Below are 21,090 nucleotides of genomic sequence, written 5' to 3' on the forward strand. Positions count from 1 at the left end.
GGTTCTGTGTGTAGACGACTTCTTGCTGAGGTTTATCTGTGGTTCTGTGTGTAAACGACTTCTTGCTGTGGTTTAACTGTGGTTGTTCTGTGTGTAGACGACTTCTTGCTGTGGTTTAACTGTGGTTGTTCTGTGTGTAGACGACTTCTTGCTGTGGTCTAACTGTGGTTCTTTGTGTAGACGACTTCTTGCTGTGGTTTAACTGGTTCTGTGTGTAGACGACTTCTTGCTGTGGTCTAACTGTGGTTGTTCTGTGTGTAGACGACTTCTTGCTGTGGTTTAACTGGTGTTCTGTGTGTAGACGACTTCTTGCTGTGGTTTAACTGTGGTTCTGTGTGTAGACGACTTCTTGCTGTGGTTTAACTGGTGTTCTGTGTGTAGACGACTTCTTGCTGTGGTCTAACTGTGGTTCTGTGTGTAGACGACTTCTTGCTGTGGTCTAACTGTGGTTCTGTGTGTAGACGACTTCTTGCTGTGGTCTAACTGTGGTTCTGTGTGTAGATGACTTCTAGCTGTGGTTTAACTGTGGTTCTGTGTGTAGACGACTTCTTGCTGTGGTTTAACTGGTGTTCTGTGTGTAAACGACTTCTTGCTGAGGTTTAACTGTGGTTCTGTGTGTAGATGACTTCTAGCTGTGGTTTAACTGGTGTTCTGTGTGTAGACGACTTCTTGCTGAGGTTTAACTGTGGTTCTGTGTGTAGACGACTTCTTGCTGAGGTTTAACTGTGGTTCTGTGTGTAGATGACTTCTAGCTGTGGTTTAACTGGTGTTCTGTGTGTAGACGACTTCTTGCTGAGGTTTAACTGTGGTTCTGTGTGTAGACGACTTCTTGCTGTGGTTTAACTGGTGTTCTGTGTGTAGACGACTTCTTGCTGTGGTCTAACTGTGGTTCTGTGTGTAGATGACTTCTAGCTGTGGTTTAACTGGTGTTCTGTGTGTAGACGACTTCTTGCTGAGGTTTAACTGTGGTTCTGTGTGTAGACGACTTCTTGCTGAGGTTTAACTGTGGTTCTGTGTGTAGACGACTTCTAGCTGTGGTTTAACTGGTGTTCTGTGTGTAGACGACTTCTTGCTGAGGTTTAACTGTGGTTCTGTGTGTAAACGACTTCTAGATGTGGTTTAACTGTGGTTCTGTGTGTAGACGACTTCTTGCTGAGGTTTAACTGTGGTTCTGTGTGTAGACGACTTCTTGCTGCGGTCTAACTGTGGTTCTGTGTGTAGACGACTTCTTGCTGTGGTTTAACTGTGGTTGTTCTGTGTGTAGACGACTTCTTGCTGTGGTTTAACTGTGGTTGTTCTGTGTGTAGACGACTTCTAGCTGTGGTTTAACTGTGGTTCTGTGTGTAGACGACTTCTTGCTGTGGTTTAACTGTGGTTGTTCTGTGTGTAGACGACTTCTTGCTGTGGTTTAACTGGTGTTCTGTGTGTTGACGACTTCTTGCTGAGGTTTAACTGGTTCTGTGTGTAAATGACTTCTAGATGTGGTTTAACTGTGGTTCTGTGTGTAGACGACTTCTTGCTGTGGTTTAACTGTGGTTGTTCTGTGTGTAGACGACTTCTTGCTGAAGTTTAACTGTGGTTCTGTGTGTAGACGACTTCTTGCTGTGGTTTAACTGTGGTTGTTCTGTGTGTAGACGACTTCTTGCTGTGGTCTAACTGTGGTTCTGTGTGTAGACGACTTCTTGCTGTGGTTTAACTGTGGTTCTGTGTGTAGACGACTTCTTGCTGTGGTTTAACTGTGGTTCTGTGTGTAGACGACTTCTTGCTGTGGTTTAACTGTGGTTGTTCTGTGTGTAGACGACTTCTTGCTGAAGTTTAACTGTGGTTCTGTATGTAGACGACTTCTTGCTGTGGTTTAACTGTGGTTGTTCTGTGTGTAGACGACTTCTTGCTGTGGTCTAACTGTGGTTCTGTGTGTAGACGACTTCTTGCTGTGGTCTAACTGTGGTTCTGTGTGTAGACGACTTCTTGCTGTGGTTTAACTGTGGTTCTGTGTGTAGACGACTTCTTGCTGTGGTTTAACTGGTGTTCTGTGTGTAGACGACTTCTTGCTGTGGTCTAACTGTGGTTCTGTGTGTAGACGACTTCTTGCTGCTGCTGTGCGCGTCGCTGCAGGGCCGTGTGTTCGAGGAGGAGTGTGTGACGCCTGTGCAGATGCTGGCCGGTGATAATGTGGAGATCTGTCGAGACCTGGATGCCGCCAGCTTCAGCCAACACAACCCTGTGCCCGACTTCATCCACTGCAGGTCAGACCATCACCTACGACCTGATCTCACTCACTATCAAATACAGTTCTATATTCATAATTATATATTATATTTAGCCTTTTATTTGATGTTTTGATCTTTTGAAATACTTTGAAAAAAGTATCCATTTTAAATCAAAAATAACATTATGGATTTGTATTCCTTGTGCTTTTAGCCAACATCATATTGCTTTGCAAAAAAGGGCTGCAGAATGACTTAAAAAAAAGAAAAAGTTATATTAAAATAATATAACTGAATTAAAATGCTGAAAAAACACACTATATTTCTTTTACCCCCCACTCCCAGTTTCTATTACAAACTACTTTTACATGTGCACCAATAGTGTGATTATTTTCAGTAATCAGAGCAAGGATTCATTGCAGTTAGATGTTTACATTACAAACCTCTTCACTCCCATTTACATGCAATTTTCATTATTCTGATTATTCGCTAAGAATTGTGGTTATTTTTACTGCATTATTCACACATGTACAGCATAAAACTGGACACTGTTTTAATCTACTTGCGTCTACATTTCATGCAAAACATGCAAAACACATTTCAATGGATGTACTGGATTTTTCAGTTGCACGCCTAAAATGTCTTCATTCAGATGTTTTTAACCTGCATTATATTCAAGTAGCACAACCATCAACATGAACTCGGTTTCTTCATTGCCCCAAAAATGTGACTTATTTACAGCTATGTTTATTGAATATGATATGAAGTGTTGTGTTTATATGAGGTGATATTGCCTAAACTTCATGAGAATGGCATTATGAAGCTGCATGTAAAATATATTGTTAAATGGGGAACTTAAGAAAGTTAAAACATAAAGCAACTCTAATACTTTTATTACTTTTACTGCCATCCAATATGGCCCAGAATACACTTCAATTGTAATTGCATCGTTTCTTTTTCAAACCTTAGTTTGTTTTCTGAGGATCAGCTGAGCTTCCTCTGCTTGATATTGTAGAGTAAATTGAGACGATGAATAGTGACTCTAGATCAGGACAGTGCAGTTTATCTCTGCTTCATTCATCCATCAGCTGTAGTGACTCTGCACACTCTCTGCTGCCTTCAGCCAGTGCAAACAATTAGAAATGATGATGGCGATGAAGGAATTTGGAGGCTCTTAATGATGCCTGTCTGCTGCTCTGATCATATTTAGAGGATATCACAAGTGCGGTCAGTTTTTCCACTTCTTCATGATTATCCTTTTTATTATAGTTGCATATTCCAATAATAAATCAAAATAACCAGCTAATGTGATATGTGTAATTATGAGGAAACCAGGACTGCTGTTACTTTCAAAATGTTCATAACAGGACTTTACCAGATAGAATGGCCAATAACGGCCTCACCTTGCAAATATCATCATATCTCACCAAAATAGTTATGCAAAAAAATAGTAAAATATTATTCCAATGTAAATCAGCTGTTTTCTATGTGAATATATAGTAAAGTGTATTTATTCCAAATTTATTCCAGTGATCAAAGCTGAATTTTCAGCATCATTACTCCAGTCTTCAGTGTCACATGATCCTTCAACAATCATTCTAATATGATGATTTGATGCTCAAGAAACATTTATGATTATCATCATCAGGGCTTGATATTAACTTTTTTTGTTCATCAGTGGTTTTCTCAAAGTTTCTAGCCACTCAGCATTTTCACTGACCACAATTTTGACATCGATACCATGGAGAAAAACTGCCATATAGATTTTTTATTTATTATTATCTCATAATTTGGCAGCAGGAATATTAGGCTGGTGTCACTTTAAGACCTGATGCACAGATCCATTATACTGTTACACGTGCTTTTTCTTCCTCAACTGTTTACTTTCAGTTATATTCAACATACTGTAACTGACTGTGTTTACGTGAAGATTCGTCAAGACTGGCATTTTGACATTATTTTGTGTGTATTTGACTGATTAAGCGCAATAAGCAGTGAAAAAGAACTCAATTTAGTTCTGAGAGATGGCTTTATGTGTGTGTACTTTGGGTGTGAGCACTAAAACTGCAGGAATGAGTGAAATTATGCGCAATACACACAATCCCACACTGAAATTCAGGCCCTGTAACACCAATAATATTCATCCGGAGCAAATGAAACGAGTGAGTGAGGGGAATATACAGTAGTCAACATTTTAAGTGGATCAAAACCTCTCATCAAAGTTATACATGAATTTTGAACAATACTCGGTCTTGTTTTAGGACAACTTTGAACTTTTTTGATCCTCTTCAAATGTTGACTACTGTATGTAAGTATGAGGTCAAATATATAAGTATGATCTATAAAAGGACGTTTCATTTTGCAGGTCGTATTTGGATATGCTGAAAGTGATCATGTTCAGCTACCTGTTCTGGTTCGTCCTGACCATCATCTTCATCACGGGCACCACACGCATCAGCATCTTCTGTATGGGTTACCTGGTCGCATGCTTCTACTTCCTGATTTTTGGAGGCGAGCTGTTACTGAAGCCAATCAAAAGCATCCTTCATTACTGGGACTTCCTCATAGCGTACAACGTGTTTGTGATCACCATGAAAAACATTCTCTCAGTAAGCATCTCATAAATTTGGTTCATTCAAGGTGTAGTAAATTAGCTTTAAATATCCGTGAGCTGAAATAAATGATAGCGTCTGGGCCGTCCTGTTAAAAATGCTCTGAATTCAGAGGGTGTGGAGTGAAAAGAAGTGTTTGTCGGATTTGATGAATAATTACACACTTGAGGGTGACAAATGGAAACTATTTCTCATTGACAAACAACAATGTTCTCTTTCAAAGAGGTTCGTCCAACATTTGAGATACACAGAAATGATATCTTTGCTGGATGTGGTTATAGTTTCTGTTCTCTTGTCTCTCAGGTAGCGGCCTGTGGATATATAAAAGCGCTGGTGGCGAATCACTGCTGGCTGATCCAGTTGTTCAGTCTGGCTTGCACTATAAAAGGGTATTCAAAACGTAAGTTATGCTTTCATTTCCTCTTTGGTTCAAGAAATTGAATGCTCACATTCAACATTCCTATGACTTTTCGGTGCCACAAGTCCCACGTTTTTATGCTGAAAACTGTGAAATCTAACTGTAACTGCTGAATCTAACCTAAAATTAACCTTGCATGACAAATTATAAAAATGCCGCCTTTGGACTCACTTTATAGGATGTGATTGTAATGTGTGAAACAACTAAAAAAATATATACAATGTAATTTTAAAATTATTATGTTAATTAATCATTTTAAAGTGCCCCTATTGTGTGTATATTACCTGTCATGTAGTGTGTAATGCAGCTGAATGTAAAAGATCTGCAAAGAGTGCAGATAAATGGAGTTATTGTCTCCTAAAAGAAAGAAGCGATTCTGAACTGAAAAGAGTGTCAGTAATTCCAGTCTCACTTCTTCACTTCTCAACTAATTTGCATAATGCCAGCCTCTGGTCTTGATTGGCTGAACAGCGTCTCTTAGCCCCGCCCTCAAACACTAGTTTATCTGAGACTGGAAGAGTTTGGTTCGTGTTGTTCGTGTCGAGAAGACGCTGTTTTCTGAGATTGATACGGTAAAACCCACGCCATCGTTACTGTTCGTATCACTGAGATCAAGAGCTGAGACTCAGATATGATGATGAGAGTTTGGTTTCTGACACGTGCTGTAAGCGGTCGACCAATCACAACAGACTGAGCCGTCTGACCAATCAGAGCAGAGTAGACCAATCACAACAGACTGAGCCGTCTGACCAATCAGAGCAGAGTAGACCAGTCACAACAGACTGAGGCGTCTGACCAATCAGAGCAGAGTAGACCAGTCACAACAGACCGAGCCGTCTGACCAATCAGAGCAGAGTAGACCAATCACAACAGACCGAGCCGTCTGACCAATCAGAGCAGAGTAGACCAGTCACAACAGACCGAGCCGTCTGACCAATCAGAGCAGAGTAGACCAGTCACAACAGACTGAGGCGTCTGACCAATCAGAGTAGACCAATCACAACAGACCGAGCCGTCTGACCAATCAGAGCAGAGTAGACCAATCACAACAGACTGAGCCGTCTGACCAATCAGAGCAGAGCAGCTCTCGGAGAGGCAAGGTTTAGAGAGACTGAATCCTTTATTGAATAATTTCAGACACTGAGAGAAAAGAGCTGATGCTGCGATGTGTATTATTATAAAATTTTGACCTTAGATGCATGTAAACCTGTAGTAGAAGAAGAAAACAAAACAAAATTAGGAACTTTTAAAATAGTGGCACTTTAACTCACTGTTTTTACAATATGTAATTAATTGTAGTAATAAATTCTAAAGGCTAAGCTTTTTGAAAAATGTCTTTTTTTTAATGTCCACATGATTTTCGTTTGTTTGTTTGATTAGATTGCATATCAACAAAAAAAGTCACCAAGTTTTGAACCACTCAGATTGAGGAAACCATTTTTATAGCTTAAAAAGGTTAATTATTTGCTCATTTTAATATCACTTTTAATGTGCCTGTTAATAATAATGAATAATAATAATAATATTTTTTTATGTATAATCATTTTATATGCCTGATGAAGGTCATGAGACCGAAACGTTGCTATTAAAATGTTGATACTCGTTTGCAAGTATTGATAGTGTGCGGGATTTCCTTGTTTCCTGACCGGTCTGGTCTATTCTCCCCCGCACCTGCAGGTGTGTGATGGTGATTGCTCATTAACATCAGTTTTAATAACAGCTTGATTGCGCTCTGATGTTGCACTATGTCGCGCAGCGGAGCAGAACGCACACAAGCAGTGTGAGCTGCCGAGTGACGAGGCCGGCATCATCTGGGACAGCATCTGTTTCGCCTTCCTCCTCCTGCAGAGACGAGTCTTCATGAGCTACTACTTCCTGCACGTCGTGGCCGACATCCGGTCCTCTCAGGTCCTCGCCTCCAGGTACAACAGCTCCATTCACAGCGCTTTTCACAATACACAGCGTTTCAAAGCAGCTTTACAGAAAGGGCATGAGTCCACATTACAATTTACAGTGATCTGTTATCAGAAGTAAATGACTAAGTTATGTATTTCAGAAATGTACATATATAAAATCAGTTAGTATTAATTTAAACAATGTAATAATTTACTGCAGAAACAATGAGCTGATTGAAGTAATGAATACTTGTTTGTTAACAGATGATTATAGTTACACTTTTCATCTGTGCCTGTGTGTCGATGTAATCAGAATAGTCTGTTTTTTGTTTGTTTTTTACTTAATGTCTAGGAAATATCAAGATCACATGACCGCTTCATAAAACAAACAAATGAGACATACAGTCAAACCAAACATGATTCAGACACCAGATATCATTTTTGATATGTTTTTACTAGTGTGATCAGGACACTATAGTTCATTTCTGTTAGTGAGGAGAGCAAAATAAAGTAAACTGTGACATATTATACCCAATAATTCTTCATACAGAGACTACCAGTGACATTTATACACATGTGGGACCAAAAATGATTCGGCCACTTTGAGCTGATCATGTTTTGCTGAAGTGTGTTTTCTGTAATTGCTAATGCTCTTTTTACACACAGACTGAACACAATAAAGCATTGCTTGGTGATTGGTTGAGCTAAACTGGTATTATCTAATTGTGTAGTTAAATTTAACAGCTGACAGATATTCAACATAATTCATGTGTGAGACAGTCTAACAGAAGGACGGACAAAACCAGTCAAACATCAACTGAGTTCTGCTCATATTTTATTACCATTCTCTGAACTATAGCGAATAAACTGTGATGATGTGAGAAATGTGTCTGATTACATGTTGGTGTGACTGTAATAAGCACTTGCACATTTTGACTCTTATTTAAAACTGCTTAATATTTCAGAATGTAATGTTTATTAGGAGCATCTTGGACTCATTCCGACTGTGGTTTGTGTGTTTGTTCTTTGTTTCTCGTCTGTCAGAGGAGCGGAGTTGTTTCAGGCGACCATTGTGAAGGCGGTTAAAGCCAGAATAGAAGAAGAGAAGAAGTCGATGGATCTACTGAAGAGACAGTGAGTTCATGAGCGGCTCAGTGTGGGACTCACAATGTCTCATTGTTTACTGCCAACTGCTGCATTCTTTTACACACAGTCCGATCAAATCATGTGCTTACTGATGCATGAACACAAATAAATGAGATTCTGTATTGCTTAATGGTTCTTAGAGGAGCTATTCTGCTTTTCCCATCTTTCTTTAGCGTGTAGTGTTGCTGTTTGATCATGAACAAGCTCCAGTTCTTCTCTATATCAGTGTCAGTGTTTCTGAACTCCTGAAACGCCTCCATTGTAGTCTTGAGTTTCTTCCGGGAACACGTCACAATATTCCTCATTATAATAATTGATACGCAGAATAAAGGGGCGGGGCCTGGTTGAGTTAGTTAGTAGTGTGTTAAAGGGGTGGTTGATTATGATTTCACTTTTCTAACTTTAGTTAGTGTGTAATGTTGCTGTTTGAGGATAAACAACATCTGCAAAGTTACAACGCTCAAAGTTCAAAGCAAAGGGAGATATTTGCTTTTAAAGAAATCGCTTTTTAAGGACTACAACAAACGGCTGGTAGAGACTACACGAGCTTCCTCCCGGGTTAGTGACATCACCAACCCTAGAATTTACATAAACCCCGCCCCCTGAACACAATTTATAGATTGTCATGAAAGAATATGCTAATCAATGACTAGAAGATAACTACACATCAGCTACATAAATTCATCAACTAACCATTCAGAAATGTCCTGTTGCTTCTACATGTTGTCACTTCTTCTTGAGTCTCTCCATCATTGTCTGACTCCGGTTTGAACATAAAAGCCTAAAAGTTTTTGAAATTTTCAGTGCATGTGTGTGTGAGTGCAAGATGTTGAAGCTCCGCCCCCTGTGCCGGGAGCAGCAGCTCATTTGCATTTAAAGGAACAGACACAAAACGGTGCGTTTTTTGCTCACCCTCAAAAACTGACAATTTTAACATGATATATAAAAATATCTGTGGGGTATTTAGAGCTAAAACTTCACACACACACTCTGGGGACATCAGAGACTTATTTTACATCTTGTGAAAAGGGCATTATACCACCTCTTTAAACTGGTGGTTATGGGGCAGGACATTTCCCACACACACTCGAAGTGCTCGACCAATCACAACACACTGCTACAGCCGACCAATCAGAGCACAGTGTGCTTTTCAGAAGGAGGGGCTTCATAGAGACAGGAACTAAACAGAGCGTTACTGACAGACTGGGAAGAGAGGAGCCGCAACAATGGAGAATATGGGGAAAATAACAAAATAATTTTTTGAACATTCAAGCATAAAAACCTAAGACAAGCAGTGATATCTCAGGCTTGCCAAGCTTTTTTCTTTGCTTGCCCTCTCTGCCTCTTTATCTTCAATTATACTCTGATTGTGTTCAAGGGAAAAGCTAAATTAGGTCAACTCTAGCTAAACTTTTCCTCTGTCTGTGTCTCTCAGGATGGACCGCATCAAAAGCCGACAGCAGAAGTTTAAGAGAGGGAAAGAGAGGATGTTGTCTTTGGCTCAGGAAAGTGGGGAAAGTCACTCAGTAGTGAAGGAGGAAGAGGATGAAGATGAAGGTATATTTACATAATCAGCATTTTAAGAGCAGTTGTCAGATTTTCATTTGAAAATCAAGAAATCAAGTTTTCCCACCAAAGATGCATTAAATCCGTCAAAAGTGACAGTAAAGACATTTATAATGTTACAAAAGATTCTATTTCAAATAAATGCTGTTCTTTTGAACTTTCTAGTCATCAAAAAATCCTGGAAAATAAAATGTATAACTGTTTCAACACAAATATGAAACTGTTTCCAACATCGATAATAAATCATCATATTAGAGTGATTTCTGAAGGATCATGTGACACTGAAGACTGGAGTAATGATGCTGAAAATTCAGCTTTGATCACAGGAATAAATTACACTTTACTATATATTCACATAGATAACAGATGATTTACATTGGAATTATATTTCACAATTTTGATCAAATAAATGCAGCTTTAAGAGCAGAAGAGACTTATTTCAAAAGCATTTTAAAAATCTTTTGAACGGCAGTGTATGTTTTTCATTATACTATACTAAATAGTTTTTTTTTCAGTGTACTATAAACAGAATTAAATGTATCAAATAATACATGTATAATTCAGTATCCAGTTAATTGTAATATTAGTAATTCAATGGCACACATATTGGAAAGTTTCCTGAGAATACTACAAATATATTAATAACTAGAATGCATTTAATTCACATAAACCAAAAATAAAAATGTGTCTTGTCGTACACACACGTTTGAGTGTATCTTTGTCCAAACACACACTTTAGTCCAACATCAGTGTGTGACTGTAGATTTGTGAATTCCACAAGTGCCTGCGCTTAACAGCGGCGTTAAATGCATTACAATCAAATCTAAAACACATGAAACGCGCATACCAAACCTCAGAGTAAATGTGCACTCTTTGAAACAGGTTTAATGTTTCTGTGTGTGTGTGTGTGTGTGTGTGTGTGTGTGTGTGTGTACATCACAGGAGAGGCCAGTAAAGAGAAGAAGAAAGGCAAGAGGAAGCAATGGTGGAAGCCTTGGGTTGATCATGCATCCAGTCAGTATCTCTTGCTCTTCTCATGTCCATAATTACATTTGCAACCGAAATGATTTTACAGGATCTCAGTGTTGATCTGATATCATTCAGATGAATATTGCAGTTCAGTTTCTCAGATGTGTCTCCAGAGAAAAACACATTGGGTTTCCCAGAGATCTCAACAATGTCTCAGATTGAGCTCAGATTTCATGAAACAGAAATATCACAAAAGAGATGCATTTCACAGAAGTATTTCACATCAAAGCATCATTTGTTTCTGTTTTTAAATAAAAAAAAAATAATAATAAAAAAAAATTGAGATGAAATTGAGATGAGATTTTTCTCTGGGTATTCCAAAAATAATTTAAAGGACTTCATTTAAAGGATTTTAATACATGAGTCAAGAAATGACTGTGTATGTGCTTATTGTATTGACTTCAAAATAGTGTTATATTTTATTTTATTTGTATTAATATTTTGAATTTGCTTTTATTTTATGTTAATTTTAGTTTAATTTTAACTCATTTCGTTATGTGCTTTCGCCATTTTGCTTATATTTTTAATATTATTATTATTAATATTGGGAAATGTGCCTTGATGAGACAGACAGGTTTAATTTATTTTTATTTCAGTTTTAGCTTTTATTTATTTCCAGTTAAAAATTTTAGTGCTTAAACTTTAACCTATTTCTGGCGATTCCCAACTAAGGCAACATTTGTAATCGTCATTTAGTTTAAGTTTTTCAACTAATATTTATATTTCATTTAATTCCAGCTTTATTTGAATAAACAGAGCTGTTTTTACCAGTTCTAGTTAACGATAATAACCCCGCTTCAAAGGAAGTGATGTGTGATTGTCGCCTCTTTTAGTGGTTCGAAGTGGCAATTATTACTTATTTGAGACCGATAGCGAGGAAGAGGAGGAAGAGGACGACAAAAAGAATGAAGATCCTCCCAAAAGATCAGCGTTCCAGGTAAAGATCCCAGACTATCCTGTGCTAAAATGCATGTACATCCCCATTTTTAGGTCACGTCTTGTAACATCGTGCTTCATTGTGTCCTTCCCAACTAAAATGTGTGTAAGCTAAATGGCTCAGTGAAAATGTTTTCTTCAATGTACTGTTGTTTTGTTCCCTCAGCACTTAACAATGTTTGGTTATTCACCAGACCACTAACTGCTAATACCAGCACTAGCGCAGACCCTCACGCCGACTAACTCAATCCCTGCTCTGTCGTCTCTTGTAGAGAGCTATCCGAAAGTTTGCGTCTGCTTTGCTGGCTTTACCAAAGTCTGTCATTAAACTGCCCAAAACTGTTCTGCAGTGTGTAATCAGGGCAGCCAAGGTACTTCACAACGCCTGATTCATCTCCTCTCTTCTGTATGCTATAGTGTGTGTCAGCTCTGTCCTCGATGGGCATCGATGGCCGTTGCATTTTCCTGCTTCCCAGTTGCACAATATACATGCATTAATGGATGAAACGTGAGGCTCTTGTGCTCATGTAACTGGAGAGCAGATCGAGCCGAACACAGCTTGAGCTGCTGCACGTCAGTCTCCTGGCGTGTGGACGGAGCAGAAACGGTGCATTGCATGCCATGGAAATGCAGTGTATTATGCAGTAGATTGCAGTAGATTGCAGTTGCATGCAGGGCTGGGGGATATATTACATACTCATGAGATATTTATTGAGATAATGTTGCTGGCAATACAAAATTAGTTTCCGACAGACTGTTATTATTATTATTACCTTGCTAGTATTTAAAATTAAAATATTAAACTACAGTAGCAAAGAATTGTGTTAGAATTGTTAAGTTTGATTCATTTCTAAAACTTTCAAATTTTTTTAAAGTTCAGTACGTTAATAACTTTATTTAAAACTGATTCAACGGTTCTTATGTGTTATATAAATGAACATGATTAAATGGATGGATGGATGGATGGATGGATAGATGAATAGATGGATAGATGGATAGATGGATGGATGGATGGATGGATGGATGGATGGATGGATGGATGGATAGATGAATAGATGGATAGATGGATAGATGGATGGATGGATGGATGGATGGATATCTATATGGATGGATGGATGGATGGATGGATGGAGAGATAGATATCTATATAGATAGATGGATAGATGAATAGATGGATAGATGAATAGATGGATGGATGGATGGATGGATATCTATATGGATGGATGGATGGAGAGATAGATATCTATATAGATAGATGGATGGATGGATGGATGGATGGATGGATGGATGGATGGATGGATGGATGGATGGATGGATGGATGGATGGATGGATGGATGGATAGATGGATGGATGGATGGATGGATGGATGGATGGATAGATAGATATCTATATAGATAGATAGATGGATGGATGATGGATGGATGGATGGATAGATATCTATATAGATGGATGGATGGATGGATGGATGGATGGATGGATGGATGGATGGATAGATATCTATATAGATAGATGGATGGATGGATGGATGGATGGATGGATGGATGGATGGATGGATGGATGGATGGATGGATGGATAGATAGATAGATAGATAGATAGATAGATAGATAGATAGATAGATAGATAGATAGATAGATAGATAGAATATCATCCAGAGACTGAACACGTCTTCATCATATGTGTGTGTGTGTGATATCCTCCAGCCCTGATGCATGTGTGAGGCGAGGGTTCTTCTGGGTTTGGTTGTAAACAGAGGCTGTGTTTTTCTCCTGTGTGAACAGTGCAATCATTGGGTTTCTGGATGAGACCTGGCATCAGAATCTCTGTTCTTTGGAGCAAAACATCCCCTAAAGCTGGTGTCCCGCCGTGTGTGTTGTGTTGGTGTCTTTGATTGACAGGGATATCTAAAGTCATGCTTTTCTTAAAACGGTGTGTTTCGCTAGCTCAGCTAACGGCTAGCCTGAGTCCTGTACTGGGACGTTTATAACCCTGCATGTGTGTAAGACTCTTTGTGAGGAACAATTCAATTGGGCTCAAACACTGATTCAAAATAAAACTCTAGCTAAATTCAAAACACATTAGACGTGGCGTATCTCACTACTTGGATTCCCACATTGTCCGTATCTTTGCCTGACGTGATCCTTTGCTTCTCAGTTTGTGTATCACGCCTGGATAACGGACTCGAAAACGGCCATGAAAGAGCGGAGTAAGGAGAGAAGACGGTTCTGGCACAGATACACGGAGAGCATCTCAAACAAGCCGGAGCCGAAGGAAGGTACACTCTTCATCTCGTTAAACACCACACTCTTCCTCGGGGATCCATCGGGATTGACTATGGGGAGATCATTAACATGCACATCCATTATTTATCAAACATGGGGATATTAACAATATAATAGAGGAGGAACAAAATGCTTGATTAGATATTATTTTCATATGGAAATATATTTTAATTTGCACTATATCAACCCTATTTTATTGCTTATACACTGTAAAAAAAATGATGGTAACAATATTACACATATTTTTGAGTAGTTAAGGCTTGATTTCTTTCATGGAATCTTCCTGAATAAATCATGTAAAATCCCCAAATTTATTTAGTTTATGACATAATGAATTTCATATTTTTAGTGAAATTTGCTTTTTTATTTTAAGTATTTTTACTCATAATTGTGTGAATTCAAATGAATAGAAATGACCTGTTTATATTTGACTCTGAGTTATATTGTATTATTAACAGACTGTAAGCTGCTAGCACAGAAACACACTCGTTACTGCTCTATCATTAGTTAGTTATTGCTTAATGAACAAAGCAACATGCATCAGAATATTAATACATGCAGTTATTCACAACATAAGCCCTGCTCTTCTGCATGTTACGATCAAAACTTCAACACAATAGAAACTCTTTCAAATGTCAAACATAACTGAACATTAAACATTAACAGATGTTTCCCTTTACTCAAAAACACATTAAATAACACTTCATTTCAGTATTTACTCTCCATTTCCAGCCATGTGCAAAGCATGCTGGGAACTAACAATGTTGTCTCTAAATAAAACCGCATAATTGAGCTAATTCTCTTAAAATAAATAGGTTGCCCTTTCTCCTTAATTTTATCAGCTTTATTAGTTCCTCAATTCAAGCCTCAAAAATTTACAAGGAAAATGTATCTCTTGGTTCTATTAGTGAAATGTTCTCAATATTTTCAATAAAACACCGAACCACAATTTTCTTAATAAAATATACACAATATTTTTAATTATCTCCTTAATTTTTTTTAAATCATTCTAATGATTCATGTTTTACAGTGGGTCTGTGGCTATTATTGATGGCAGTGAATTGTTAACTGACTTCCAGAGTACACACTGTATTATCCAGTGTTGGTTTGTGCTATTGCACTTTTCATGTAATATGAGCCCCGGTGTTTGTTTGTTTGTTTTATTTTTGTACATTACATGTGTTGGTACATTGTGTAAGTGTTCAAGAAAATGCAATAAAAAAAATGCAGATCCATAAACCCACTTTAAATACAGTGGACGTGTCAGAAGTTATGATCTGCTGGTTTATTGGAGCATGTTTGGGCCCTCGTCACTGCTCATGTCAGCTTCAGGACGGGTCTGGACCGCTCTGGTCCTCAGAACGCCGCGCTCGGGTCATTAATAGACGTCTTGTACACTCCAGCGCGACTCCTGGGAACATCGAGCGCCTGATTAAAGCCTCTGTGTGGACACAGGCCCGAGTCTCCGGCTGCCAGATCCCTCCTGGTGGGCGGCTTCAGGCCCGGCATTCCTGGGACTGTGTTGCATTCGCTCCGGTCGATTCATCCCATATGACGCCTGGACGGGGTTTCAGAAGTTATGATCTGCTGGTTTATTGGAGCATGTTTGGGCCCTCGTCACTGCTCATGTCAGCTTCAGGACGGGTCTGGACCGCTCTGGTCCTCAGAACGCCGCGCTCGGGTCATTAATAGACGTCTTGTACACTCCAGCGCGACTCCTGGGAACATCGAGCGCCTGATTAAAGCCTCTGTGTGGACACAGGCCCGAGTCTCCGGCTGCCAGATCCCTCCTGGTGGGCGGCTTCAGGCCCGGCATTCCTGGGACTGTGTTGCATTCGCTCCGGTCGATTCATCCCATATGACGCCTGGACGGGGTTTCAGCCGACTCGGCCGCCAGACAGAGACAATAAAACATTCAGTTCATATATTTAAGGCAAGACACTCCAGGTGAAAAGGGGAAATGTAGATAATAGTTCCACACTTCCCCAGGTGATAGATAGATAAGAAATTGCACACAAAAAAACAACAACAAAAAAGTTTGCATTACAAGTTTTATGAAAATTAATTGTTTAAATATGTAAATTATGCATTATGTAATTAAATATGCCATAATTAGCATATTTTCCAGAATAGAAATATGAACATAGGATAAAATTGTGTAAAATTACAAAAAACTAAACTTTGGTGAAACATTTGGGAGAGAGAGAGAGAGAGAGAGAGAGAGAGAGAGAGAGAGAGAGAGAGAGAGAGAGAGAGAGAGAGAGAGAGAGAGAGAGAGAGAGAGAGAGAGAGAGAGAGAGAGAGAGAGAGAGAGAGAGAGAGAGAGAGAGAGAGAGAGAGAGAGAGAGAGAGAGAGAGAGAGAGAGAGAGAGAGAGAGAGAGAGAGATGTGCTTATTATATGGTAATAACATTATTGTCGCACCAGAGGAACGTTCCTAGAACTATTGGCGGAAGTTCCCGGATGTCGGCGTGTTCGCACCGCAGGAACTAGGAATGATTTTAGTTCTAGGAACTCCTTCTGGAGGAACTCATTTACTTCAGAGTTGGTCTAAACCAGCGCTATGGACCTTTTGCGCCAGAGAAACGAGGGCGCCGCATCTTTAGAATATTGTCTTTGAACTTCCATTTTTGCGGTCGCTCTGTATATCTCCATGGCATCGCTGTCCAGGAGTAATTAGCTTTTAAAGTGGATTTACTAATTTTAAAGTTAACAAAAGTTATCATGAGGATTGTAATGTTTAAAGCAGATGTCTTAACAAATGTCAGTGACTGGGAAGATTTTAAACGAGCCGTTCATTCATAAATACGCAAGATCGCTGTGAAAATACAGACAAAAGACAACGAGCGCAGCGCTGAAAAGGGGTGGGGCTACATAAGGTCTATAGGAACTATCCGTGACGTTAGTGTTCGCTGATTGGCCGAACGCACGCGAAACACCAGCACCCGCCATTTTTAAAAAGGCTGTGTAAACACACAGATTATAGCTGTTGTAAAGTTTTCTTTCATCGAAGCAGAGACCAGGAGACAGTTGGGATCGCGTTCAACGGAAGTTATTCTTTATTGAGAACTCCGCTGTACGTTGCTGTAGTACTTCCAACATGATCTAACTCTAATACAGTATGCATTGTAGTTATATACATTCCAAGGGGGAGGGATTACATAGAGGTGGAGATTCTGAACAAAGCATGCAAATTAAGTATACAGGTTAAGGTAACACCCTAGACTGTGAGGGTCTGGCCAATCCTAATTCAATCAGCATAAGGCTCCAAGAGCCATTTGGGTCCGAAAGCCATTTGCAGAACAAAAGGTGAGATTCTCAGTGAATCATTCGTGTGCTAATCCCATCAGTCTGACAATAAGGAGAGAACAGAAATTGCAACTTTGCTGAGATCTTAACCTTAAAAGATTCTTTACCATGATGTTATGTACAGAAGCATATTTGAAATAGATTCTTAAATTTGTAACCCTTCAGTCCCTCATTTGAGAGTTCTTAAAAACTCTCACAAAATACAAATTTCAAAGTAGCAAACAAATGTAGTAAAAGCTGCATAACATTGTTAACTTGTCTTAAGTTATTTTTGTTTTTTCTACATTCTTTTCCAAAATGTCCGTGCTTGCCACAGTAAGAACAACTGGCTTCTCTAGGACATTTGCGTTTCTTTTTCTTCTCTGAGTTGACCATAACAGAAACTGCTGCAATTCTTACTCTCTTTTTGACATCAGAGTCTCTTTCCCAAGTAACTAAACTGTCCAAGATGTCTTACAGGGTTCTTGTACACCATGTGATGTTTAAGTAAGGCAACGCCTTTCTGTGTTCTGGCAAAAGACAATGAAACCATGTGCGAACCAAAGGGCCATTATCACCTAACACCTTCTCTGGCGTGTCTGCAATTCCACTGTACACTGCAGCTGACTGACAGAATCGTTCTGTGTACTCACAAACAGTTTCACCCTTCTTCTGTACACAATTGGTCATTTTCGACCAATCGATTTTGGGTCCTAAGATATTCATTAGGATTTTCAAAACACCTTCTCTCAAATCACCTTTACTGACATGTTGCAGTTCGGAATTGCTTACAGCACTTTCAAAATCATTGAATTCCGACTCAGTCAAGATCTGTGATATTAGCTGGGTGATTTCAGATAGAGACATTTCATAGAGCCGCATCTTTTTGGACAACTCTCTTCTAAACTCAGAAAAATTTCTTTGCACTGATGGCAAACTTTCAGCAAGTCTCTCTATGTCTTTAGGACCTAAAGGTGTTTTGACTGCTTGTACCTGACGTATGGGGGTTGCAAATGGAACTGTATCAACACCTTTTCCCTGAGGCTTTTGTCTAGCTCCACACACTTCAACTGCATTTACATTTACATCTGCATTGACATTGTCCTCTATTCTATCAAAAGACTGTAAATCAGGATAGCTTTCATCTGACTGTTGGTCTTCTAAATCACATTTGGTTGAGGCTTTGTTATGGCCCACCTTTGTCTTGAGACAGGACATGTGAGTCTGCAATTGTTTGTTCTGATCGTTTAACTTAGCAATACACTGAGCTTGTTCTTGTACAATGGATAAGCTAAATTCTCTGTGACAACAGATAATGCCTTTCACATTTTTCTTCCTGATACATGCACCCAACACTTTCTTGCAATCTTCAATTGACCATACTTTGTCTGCATCAATGTCAAATTTCCTTGTTAAATTCAATCTGACTTGCTCAGTCACTATTGTGTCCATGTGCTCTGATAACAAAGACTTAAACTCATTGTCTGTCCATAACGGTGTAGCTCGTCCAGCTTTTTCAGTTGTGGGAAATAGTCTCGCATTCCTTCTAACCATTTTGTGAGTTCCTTTGTTACTTCACAATCACAAAACACTAAAACTTCTCTCTACTGTCTTACAAACAGAGGGTACAATCTTGTTAACACAGCTTAACTATTGTTAACTTTCCAAATTACCACACTTAACTTCCCTGCCGACAAGAACAGAGGATCAACAGAAATAACTAGCACGTAAAGCTAATTCTTCTCTGTCTAAAGCAAAGGATACCAACTATTAGCACTTGATGCTAACTTTCTCTAGCTTACAGATAGGTCTTCTCTAGCAAGAGCATACACACAATATTAACATGTAACTGTTAATCTTCCCTGCCAACAACAGAGGATAAATTTCATCTCTAAAAGAAAAACTTTTTTAGAGGCTCATCTTTAGTTAACCAAACTCTACAGCTGTTTGTTAACTTCTTCTCTGAATGGCGCAGAGGAAAAACACATTTGTACTGGTCTGCATTGGTTCTTTGAATGGAGTGAAACTCACCGAATGAAACCGGATGAAATCGGATGAAATTCGGATGAAATCATTTAGCGTGTGTAGGACTCTGATGACTTTGTTTTACCAGTGTTTTATTCAATCAGTCTTGACATTTTGTATTGTGGTGTGGTACAGTGGCCTTTCAATGATCAACAAGCATAAGCTAGCTAGGCTGGTAAATGTTGCCTCTAAGGTGGTTGGGGTACAGCTACCACAGCTGCAACATATATATGATAAACGGGTCCGGGGTAAGGCTAACCACATTTTAAATTGTTCTGATCACCCACTTTTTGGGGAGTTTAATTTGCTCCCCTCAGGTCGCCGTTTTAGGCTACCCATGTTAAGAACCAGACGTGCCAGGGATTCTTTTATTCCTGTGGCTATTAGGACTCTGAATTCACTTAGGTGATATCTTATGAATTTTTTTTATATAGTATATTTTTTTGTATTTTTTGTCATTGTTCATTATGACACACTGATCGTGTATTGTATTGGTTTCTGTCATTGGTTCTGGGGAAGGAATGTATTCTCCATTGTTGTGTTGATGTGTATCCTGTGTTGTGTTTATAATGTTGTTGGCATCTGGTGGTGCTCTTATCCTGTTTTTGTTTTTAGATATCCTGCTGCACACTAAATTTCCTTTCTAAGGATAAATAAAGTGAAAACTTGAAACTTGAAACTTGGACGCGAATAGCGCGTCAAATTCGCGCCTGCCGCGTCTAGTTATACGCTTGACCACTTTGTGTGCATTCGCGCGTCAAAAGACGGTAGTGGTCAGAACTCCGGTGTACTTTGGACTGAGCGGGCGGTCTGACTGACAATAACCCACTCCCGACATCTTTTGACAGCGTATCCGCACTTCATTCTGAGCACCTGTACACCGAGCTCTGAGGAGCTGTTTGGTACTGAAACCATTGTCAGTCAACAACATTCTTTTTTTGCAAGGATGTTTGAAATAGTTCGGCAGAAAATAGCCTACTTCATTTGTCAGTAGGGCAATATGATTTTCGTTTATGTTGCTTTGAAATTTGAGTGATAGGCTTTGTCCTATTCAATTTATGTTATTTATATTTCATACATTTTTGCTGTGGCATTTTTTTTCTCTGCTGACAGTACAATGTTAAAATAGCCTAATATTTATATTGACACGAACCCAATTTTTGTATAGCATTTATAATTATTATAGGCTACATAATCTCCTTTCCGTTAGAGACATTTGAATGTGAGATTATGGAAACGAGATCTAAATTTTGCGGACCCCTCAGGTCGGGAAATAAAGTGGGTGAACACAGAGTGTATTTTAAGCGGTTGCTGAATAGAACCTTGTGGGAGCGGGACGGGAAAAAACAGTCCCGCGCAGACCTTCTTAAACCTTTAGGTGTGTATGTGTGTGTCCCGAATAAATAATAATAATAAAAAAAGGAATAAAGTTCAAAAGTCGGACTGTAAGCGAATGAGGCATGATTGCTATTCACACCTTTATTAAAATGGCTGTAATCTGTTACCACAATAGTACTTGATCTGTTTAAAATGATTTCCTTGATATATCATGCCTAAGGTGTTAAATTCTAAATCAAAATTAAAATTTGTCTAATCCAGTAATTATTTTTTTCTATTTTTGATCTGAGCACAATCAGAAAATCAGAAATTCATTTTTTTCATTTTAGTTCAGGAAATAAATAATGGAA

The 21,090-nt window shown here is 38.9% G+C and overlaps 1 protein-coding gene across 2 annotated transcripts in view; it reads left to right on the plus strand.

Annotated features, from left to right (window-relative positions):
* The window catches only part of piezo2a (piezo-type mechanosensitive ion channel component 2a), a 197,240-nt gene that overhangs the window by 134,014 nt on the left and 42,136 nt on the right, over nt 1–21,090 (plus strand). For both annotated transcript variants that reach the window (XM_084103452.1, XM_084103453.1), the window contains exons 25-33: nt 2,081–2,246; nt 4,573–4,816; nt 5,123–5,219; nt 6,994–7,159; nt 8,177–8,266; nt 9,714–9,835; nt 10,787–10,858; nt 11,707–11,810; nt 13,963–14,083. In XM_084103452.1, the coding sequence (XP_083959578.1) occupies nt 2,081–2,246; nt 4,573–4,816; nt 5,123–5,219; nt 6,994–7,159; nt 8,177–8,266; nt 9,714–9,835; nt 10,787–10,858; nt 11,707–11,810; nt 13,963–14,083 (1,182 nt within the window). The remainder of the gene's footprint in view (nt 1–2,080; nt 2,247–4,572; nt 4,817–5,122; nt 5,220–6,993; nt 7,160–8,176; nt 8,267–9,713; nt 9,836–10,786; nt 10,859–11,706; nt 11,811–13,962; nt 14,084–21,090) is intronic.

Source organism: Abramis brama, assembly GCF_963993115.1.
Source record: "Abramis brama genome assembly, chromosome: 24".
NCBI classification, from domain to species: Eukaryota; Metazoa; Chordata; class Actinopteri; order Cypriniformes; family Leuciscidae; genus Abramis; species Abramis brama.